We start from the raw sequence: 9,152 nt of genomic DNA, 5'->3' as shown, positions 1-9,152 counted from the left end.
CCACCCTCACACCAAAGAATTTCTTCCTCAGATCTCATCTCAGTCTCCCCTCTTCCAGTTTAAAGCCATTTCCCCTTGTTCGATCACTCCCTGCCCTTGTCCAAAGTCCCTCCCTAGTCTTCCTGGAGCCCCTTCAGGTACTGGGAGGTCACTAGAAGGTCTCCCCGGAGCCTTCTCTTCTCCAGGCTGAACAGCCCCAACTCTCTCAGCCTGTCCTCACAGTAGAGCTGCTCCAGCCCTCGGATCATCCTCGTGGCCTCCTCGGTACTCGTTATAACAGGTCCATCTCCTTCTTGTGTTGGGGACTCCAGAACTGGACGCAGCACTCCAGGTGGGACCTTACAAGAGCAGAGTACAGGGGAAGAATCACCTCCCTCGACCTGCTGGTCACAGTTCCTTTCATTTTTGCAGGGTACTGAGCTGCAGACCTTGTTCAGAAGGTTAAAGTTAGTCTGTGTAGAGTAGTTCTGTCCAGAACTTAAAATACTGTTTCTGACAAGCAATGCATTCCCAAGGTGCAGCTGACAGGAGATGCACGTTTCGCTCCCTGTGGTCTGATAGCCGTGCAATGGCTAATCTGCTAACAGCACTAGATGACCTACTTGCCTTTCACCTCTCTTGTTCTAGCAATAATCTCTCAAGCTTTTTGAGCAGGCAGTCACCACTCTGTTCTGGAAGCCAAAGCCAATGTAAAAGCATTGATGGAGGATCATGGGAAGAGGTCAATTTGCCAATAAATTCAATGGAAGTCACATTTGAGGGGGATTTTTTTTTTTTTTTTGAGAGTGTGAATTCAACTCCATTGACACATTCAGACCTCTTAAGGTCTTTCCTGTTAAAATCCTTGTCCTTGGAATGATTTACAGAAACTGAGGCCATCTCCTTTACTGTGTATGTAAGTGATTCTGACTGACAGTCTTGCAACATGGTTTGGGTTTTTGATTTGGTGTTTTTCCAGCTCCATCACTCTTCTCATCCCCATGTGATCTTAAGATAGATTAAATGCTCTTTCTTCTAGACCCAAAGCTGATCACTATACTGTAAAGTACATGAAGTAACATAAGAAGATTATCCAATAATGCAAAATACTTGGAGAGCATTTAAAACACCCACCACAGTCTTGCATTCTTAATTAAAAAAATTTTGACGTGGGTGGCTCAGAATAACTTGAGCCTTGTCCATATCGAAGATTGTGACATATGTAAACTTAGGACTCTGCTTCCATTCCATAAATACTGTCAAAAGAAACCTCACGTTCCTCCTTAGACAGTTGTCCTCTTCTTGTGCTGTGTGTGGCCCTATATATATCCTAGATACAGGAATTTCGGTGCCTGTACAGTGCTTAGGAGAACTAAGCTGCCCTGGTTGGAACTCTGGACTACTGGTTGCAGTTTTGTTGATAGCCCTTGCTGCCTTGGATGTCTCTCATTTCCATAAGACACAGTAGTGCAGCGAGAGTTCCAAAAGGTTTGATAGTCTGAAATTTGAGTTGTGTGTCTTGTATTCTGCTGCCATCCCTGATACTAGGAAAGAAAATCCTGTTATTACATTGATTAAATGAGATTGTGCACGGGCTTCTGTGGCTGTTTCAGAGCTTGAGCTGTTGCCTGATGCTGTGTTCTATTCCAGTAATCTATCACAGAATCATGTATGCCTGTGGCTTTTTTTTTTTTTTACCAGTTAACTGTTTTCCAAAGCCCTGCTGTCATTGTTTGCCCGATTCATTAATATGTCAGCTTGAGAGTGATGGGGCAGCGATGTGGAGAAACACACTGTACTCTGCTAAACGTGACGTGTTGAATTGAGCTGCCAGAGCTATGCCAGGCTGAGGACTGAGAGTGCAGTGCTGCAGCTGATGCTCACTGATACCATTCATTCTCTCCAGCAGCCGGCAGGGATGCTGCTGTCAGTAACTCTCACCATGCTGCCCACACTGGCATTTTGCTTGGTGTTCCCACGTTGGGCCTGGTCACTGAGCAGGGTAACAATCACTTGGATGCCGTGACCTTGTTTCTCCATTGAAAGTCTGTCACATATATTTTTCTATTGCAGGACATGTTGATAAAGTAAATGTTTCTTGTGTTTTCTTGTGAGCACAGTTGTTAATGTGTAACTGTGATAGCTTAACTGAGCTGACAGCCAAACAAGACACAGCCACTTGCAGCACCTGCCACCGAGGGAACTGGGGAGAGAATTGGAGGGGTAAAGGTGAGGAGACTTGTAGGTTGGGATAAGAACAATTTAATAATTAGGGTAAAATAAAATAAAAATAATAAGAGTAATAATGATAACAAATATATATATACGTATATATGAATGATGCAGAGTACAGTTGCTCACCACCCACTGATAATGATCCTGGAGGAGTGAAAAAGAACCCCAAAACTGAAATTGCAATCCCGGAAAAGCGAGCCCAAGAGCATCCCCCCACCCTTCCAGTCAAGCCTGGTTAATATACTGAACATGTGAACATGATGGGGTATGATCTGGAATATCTCATTGGCAAAGCCAACTGTCAGTTCTGGGTTTTACTGACAACTACACTTTTCTTCTCCACCTCCCCCTTCCAGTCCTCTCTTCTTGGAAACTGCCCAAGCACAGTGTCCTTGTAGTTATCAGCATTGTTCTCATAACAATCCTCACTGAACCCAAAACACAGAGCTTTCTAGCTACTCAGAAGAAAATTAACCCAATCCTAGCAAAAACCAGGATAGTAACCCAAATAGGATTTACTATTATTAAAAAAAAAAAAAACAACCTGGCAAGGTTTATGATGGGACTCCCAAACTGAATGATGAAGAATCAGCTACTGCAATGGATAGGGAGCCTTTGTTCCCAAGGAATCCTTAACAGTGCTGCTTTTTTTTAGCCAGCCCTTCATGTCTGTTCCTTCTCTAGTCTTGCTAAGTGGCTGCTCTGTCTTGGCAGATTCCAGGAGCTGGGGCTTCCTCCTGCCTGGGCTCTGGAGCTTAGCCTGGTGTGTCCACAGGGCTGGGGCTCTGTCTATCCCAGGCCCATGGATGTGACTGCTGTTTTCTTACTTGGGATTCAACCAGTAGCAAGGCTGGGCATATGGCTCTATTTGTTTTGGGGCTTTTTTGTGTGTTTTACTTATTCCCCCTATTCCATTGCTTGTTCCTCTCAGTTTATTTCATTATCCCCTTTGCACTGACAGGATTGGATAACCTTCATGAAGCGGATTTTCCTTTTATTTTCTTTTTCACATAAATATTTGAATTTGGTTTTGAGCTGATTAATAGCACTAAGCTTTCTCTGCAGTAAGTATTTATGAAAGTAAATGTTTTCTTCCTTCTTTTTTTTTTAATTGCAAATAGGTACATGGCACCTGAAGTTCTAGATGATTCCATAAATATGAAACATTTTGAGTCATTCAAACGAGCAGACATCTATGCAATGGGATTAGTGTTTTGGGAAATAGCTCGGCGATGTTCCATCGGTGGTATGTGGCAATCTTTACAAAATTGGACATACTAAGGAATTATAAGTAACTTAGAGAACCTGAATAAGTTTGAGTAAACAGTTTGCTCTAAAAGTGGTGCAAGGTAATAGCCAGTATGTCTCAGACTTTCTAAGTGTTAATCCTGTAAATGATGACTAGTTTATTCAGCCTCTTTGTAAATTGATTAACTATACTTGTTGAGGAAAATAGTAAATAGCCTTGTCCATATTATTTTATTTTTTTAAAAAACCTTTAGATAGAGGGGAGAAAGGGGTGAAGTTACAGCCCTTGAGAGCAGGGGGCAAACACTACAAGTAAGGGCTAGCTATAATGCATTCAGATAACATCCTTACCTTATTTGAAATAAAACATGCTGTTACAAATCATATGTTTCTAAGAAGCATGTCTTTAGCATAGAAAGATTTGATGTACCTTCTGTCTTTTCCAAATATATAAGTTTCAAAATTAAAAGTTCTTCAAGGGTAATGTAAATACTCCTAAAATATGGTTACAGATTTTTATTTATTTATTTGTCAGTCATTATAATGTAACTCTTAAAAATAAAAACCAAAAAAAAAAAAGGTAGGGTACAGTAAAAAATGAAGAATATGTCATTTGGTGTTATCTAAAATAAAGCTATTTTCAACCTATTACAGGAATCCACGAAGATTACCAGTTGCCGTACTATGACCTCGTTCCTTCAGATCCTTCTGTTGAAGAAATGAGGAAAGTTGTGTGTGAGCAGAAGTTAAGGCCCAATATTCCAAACAGATGGCAGAGCTGTGAGGTATTAACCAACCTTGCTAAAGCTGCTTTAATAGACACTAGAGCTTTTATTGCTTTCAATGGCTTAAAAATTGTGCTTGTTGAAGGGAGAAGAGTTGCTTCTTGAACTTAATTTCATTCTGATCATTGTGGCTGTACTGAATGTTATTGATCCTTGGTTAGACATTAATTTTTAATGTAATTTCACAAAAGTTAATAGCTAACCCTGCATGGAGGATTCTAGGATCCCTTCCTCTGAAGCATAAGTGATGCTAATGCAAATTAAAGCTAGTCTGAATTACATGATGCAGGAAGCATCACTGCAAATAAATTGTGCAACTGGGAGTTGCACTGCACCTGCCTGTGATTAACTTTCTTCAGAGTAGCTTGTACGGTGTGTTTTGGGTTTGTGACCCAAACAGTGTGATAGCACAGCAGTGTTTTAGCTGTTGCTGTGCTTACACAGCTCCAAGACTTCCCCATTTCTCTCTGCACGCTTTACAGCTGAGTAGGCTGCGGGGTGGCCAAGAGGCTCCCGAGGGAACACAACTGGGTTATTTGACCCAAATTGATCAGAGGGATATTCCATCCCATGCAGTGTCACTTTCAGCAATAAAACTAGGGGAGAGGGGAGTTTTCCAGGGGTTGCTCTTGCTCAGGGACTGGCTGGACATCAGTCAGATGGTAAGCAATTGGTTTTGTATCACTTGGTTTTCCTTTGTTTTGGCTTGGTTTTCCCCGTTTGCTCATTAAGCTGTTGTGGTGATTGCAGTGGACTAACACCAGGCTGGCAGCCACACACAGCCACTCGCTCACTGCCCCCCACCAGGGGATAGGGGAGGCAATTGGGGGGGGCAAGGGTGAGGAGACTCATAGGGCGAGAGAAGAACAATTTAATAATTCAAATAAAATAAAGCTTTAAATAATAACTTTATTAAAATAATAATAATGATAATAATAGTAATAAAATATGCAAATGAGTGGTACACAGTGCAACTGCTCACCACCCGCTGAGCAAGCCCAGCCTGTTCCCAGATAATGATCCCAGAAGAGTGAGAGCCAGAGAGAACAAGAGAGGAAGAGCCCCTCATGAATATCCTGCCCATGGGGGATAGGAGATGGAATAGCCAATCTAGCTTATTAATTTAAATATTCCTCGCCCCCCCTCGCCCCGACCTTGCACCTGCAGACCAGCAAAACACAAAGTCCTTCAACTTCCAGCAAAAATTGCAAACATTAGTGTGTTCTCAGTGTTTCTCTCATACCAAATCCCAGCTGAAAACAAACCCCAGCGCTGTTCTAGCTGCTAAAAACAAACCAGCTCTGTCCCAGCTCAAAACCAGGACAACTGTCTGTATCTCAGTCCACATGTTTTCTTACTTTTGCCTTCCTGACTCTCTCCGCATCTCACTGCGGAGTGAGTGAGTGGCTGTGTGGGGCTGAGCTGCGTCCTCGAGTTGACTCACAACAGGAGTAGTAAAGATACATGAGCTGATCAGGTCTGTGGTGTGTAACTAGGCTGGTGGTCTCTTTCAGGAATTGGACTAGCTAGTTTCAGCTCAGTCCTCTGCCAGCACAGCAGTGCGGCTTGTGGGGACACAAATGCTGTCTCCTGCAGTGCCTCACGTCACAGAATGACAGAATTGCCTTGACTGGAAAAGACCTTCAAGATCATGGAGTCCAATCATTAATCTCATAGTGACAAGTCCCTGACTAACCCATGTCCCTCAGCACTATGTCTACATGACTCTTCAGTCCCTCCAGGGATGGGGACTCCACCTTGTCAGTGCTCGCTTGGAACTTTGGACAGTTGTTGCATAGTAAAGGAATATCCTAGAGGCTGGCCAAAGTAGTAAATGCCTTTAGGAATTTTCATCCAAAACTGTGGTGGCCTTATTACTTTGTGCATCTTAGAATTTGTACTGTATGTGCTTACTGAAAAATGAACACAGATAGTAGGAAGCTGAGGCTCTAGTGGTGTGCATGTAGTGACCACTCCTGACCATGCCTCTACAGAAGAGCTTACCTGCTGTGATTCCAATCCTGCAGACTTACTTAGCAGCCCAATGTAATCCAGCTTTGAGTGTCAAATCTTGGAATGTAGAGCTATTACTTTATTTAATCTTCAGTTCTTATGTTATTTGCGTTGTTACTTGTGTAGTAGCCTTCACAGATTTCAAAGAATGGCTGTTTGAAGGATAAAAACACTCCAGCAATTTTCAGAGTCATTACAGAGCTTCAATTTGAGGAAGACAGCTGATAAACTTCTGAATTGCTGTCCGTTGAACTGGCTCCCTAACTGGAGGTGCAATACAAGAGAGTGTATTTTTGTCTAATATGAAAATTCAGAATAGAGTTACAATCAAGCTACTGATTTTTCATTAAAATACTTTTTCACATGCTTCAGCCCATTCTACTGAAAAGTACTAGTTCTGCTCTGCATTCTTTTAAAGATTTTATTTTTCTGTAAATAAAGTAAGACTTTGAGGTTTTGATACAAGACGCTTTTCCATGCAGCTGTAGTAGTAGTAATAGACTTTGGAAATGCGTGAAGAGGCTAAGGCAGAGCAGAGGTTACCTGGGCTACCTCGGAACAGCAGTACCTATAATTACTTGTGTTTCTTTTGCAGGCGTTACGAGTGATGGCAAAAATAATGCGGGAGTGCTGGTATGCCAACGGGGCTGCCAGGCTCACGGCTTTGCGCATTAAGAAAACATTATCGCAACTTAGTCAACAGGAGGGGATAAAGATGTAATCCTGGATTTGCTACCGAAGAACTGTAAAAAAAAAAAATCCATATCTGCACCAGAGTGGCGTGTTAAGAAGGTTAATTGTTCTACCTCATTGGGGGAACAGAAGGATATTGCTGCCTTTTAGGACTTCATAGGAACGCCACTTCTTAGGATGTTGGTGGACGTGCTAAACAGTTGTGTTGGGTCCTTTCTGTGCACTATGAACCTCTTTCCCAGGTTACTTACAAAACATTGTGTAGTCTGATTTTATTTTTATTAACCTATATTTTTTTTTTTTAATTTGGAAAGCCGATAGCTGGTCTTAACTTCTAGTTAACTGTGCTAAAAATAGGAGGTCACTTTTAAACCGGAACTGGTTCACTAGATTGTTCTGGAGTGCATTGATGGCTCTTTAAGCAACTTTCTTCCTGGCTGGTACATTGACTATTCTGAACCATTGTCACAGTTCTGATTCAGATTGTGAATGTACTGATGGAGTAGACTTTGCTAGCTATTAAGGTAGTATATCTTTCGGACTCTTACCTTGATTTACAAATTGACCTCATTACGTTGTGGGAACATAATTTATGCAACTATACTTTATACATGATTACTGGGGGTTTTTTTCCACTTTTTTGAAACATTGCATTGCCTTCAAAATAGATTGTATTACACCAGCAAGTGCCGCTTTTGAGTCTTTCAGTGCAAACCAGTAGGAGCATACAAAGCCTATGGTACTTTCAGTTTCAAAAATACAAGGTAAAAATCAACTGTTCCTTTGCCTAGCTAAGATCTAATTCACACTTGTTTCAGCAAGTGAGTGCATAATTTGTGGAATACCTTTTAATTTTACCAAAATCTGACTCTTTAAACCACTGTAGGAGTTTTAAATAGTGTAAGTTAGTTAGTTCACTGTCATATTTTGTAATTGTCAAGTCATGAGTCATAATTATATGTAAAATTTTTTTCATCATGTGGTACTTCTGAAATGCTTGAAGTACCTGCTTCGGAAAAGTAGCAAGAGGAGTAAGATTTTCTTAAGGGAGATTTTGCTCCATTAAATCAAATCTGAAAAGCAGATTTTCTGTGCAGTTCTGCATAGTCTTAAGGCTCAAAGAACAACATTAGCAATTAAACAAGGATTAAGTGCACATGTAATTATGGAGAAGTTTTTTGGGCTTTTGTACTAGAAAGTTCAAAGCTGCTTAGAAATGTTCTGTGCGTATATTTTGTGTGTGCCTCATACACAGAAAGTGGTGAGCTACAGAAAGTGGTGAGCTGCAGGTCTTTGGATACAAATAGCAGAGGATTCCAGCAATCCTCTTCGTTGTTAGAAGAACAAAGCTTGTGGGGGGTTGTGTTGTCGTAAGAACACAGAAGAATATGGATGGCTTTAGTCAAGATTTGCCTGAGATTTTTAAGGATATCACAAGATTTTTGCAAACTTGTTAAGAAACTGAATTACTTCCTGCCCACACATGCAACTTCTAGAGGACACTGGGGGAATTGATAGGGAAAATTCTCTTTTAAAAAGTGCTGTTACCAGGATATAATTTTTTTTTTAACTGCAGCTTCAGGAAAAGTCTGGTTGACCTTTGGTTTCATTAAGGCCCAAAACACTCAGTAGTATTTCAGTATGTAAATGTGCCTGGTGATTAATATGCCACCTAACCTCCTGCTCTTCAGAACACATCAGGATCCATCCTGATCCATCCACAGCAGCCTTAACTCTGCTTCCTTTTCATTCTTCAGCACATAGTCCATGGAGAGTTGTTCACAAAGCAACAACTTCATGGTCTATGATAAGTGGTAGTTAAAAGCAGTGGGATGGATGGGTCCTGGAAAGCAGAGGCAACCTGAGGCTTAGCCAAGATAAACCTCAGCACTTGGCTGACTCTTGCGTATTTCGATATTCTTGGCGCTTTCCTGGAGATGGGTTTAAATGATGTGAGAGCTCCAGACATTCAGAGGTTGAACTGCAAATAGTGAAATGCTTTATTCTTCAACCACCTTTATGGGTGAGTTTACTCATACTGGAAGATGACATTCAGATAAGAATGGACAGCACAGAATTTTTCAGTTATGACTGTTCTAAAAAATCGCTGACTATAAGTAAACTCCCGAGTCTATCTGCTTGGCATGCCTTCGTAACAAGTTCTATCTATATAGGCAAATATTTAAAGAATCACAGAAT

At 41.2% G+C, this 9,152-nt stretch overlaps 1 protein-coding gene across 1 annotated transcript in view; it reads left to right on the top strand.

Moving 5' to 3' along the window:
• Window positions 1-7,568, top strand: part of LOC104532631 (TGF-beta receptor type-1) — a 19,177-nt gene extending 11,609 nt beyond the window's left edge. The window contains exons 4-6 of the mRNA XM_010177883.1: window positions 3,336-3,460; window positions 4,117-4,247; window positions 6,856-7,568. Coding sequence (XP_010176185.1) covers window positions 3,336-3,460; window positions 4,117-4,247; window positions 6,856-6,981 — 382 coding nt within the window. The 3' untranslated portion in view covers window positions 6,982-7,568. The remainder of the gene's footprint in view (window positions 1-3,335; window positions 3,461-4,116; window positions 4,248-6,855) is intronic.
• Window positions 7,569-9,152: the final 1,584 nt, after the last annotated feature.

Source organism: Antrostomus carolinensis, unplaced genomic scaffold, assembly GCF_000700745.2.
Source record: "Antrostomus carolinensis isolate BGI_N321 unplaced genomic scaffold, ASM70074v2 scaffold22341, whole genome shotgun sequence".
Classification (NCBI taxonomy): Eukaryota; Metazoa; Chordata; class Aves; order Caprimulgiformes; family Caprimulgidae; genus Antrostomus; species Antrostomus carolinensis.
Note: the sequence above shows the minus strand (reverse complement) of the source record. Positions and strands in the feature narration are given on the sequence as shown.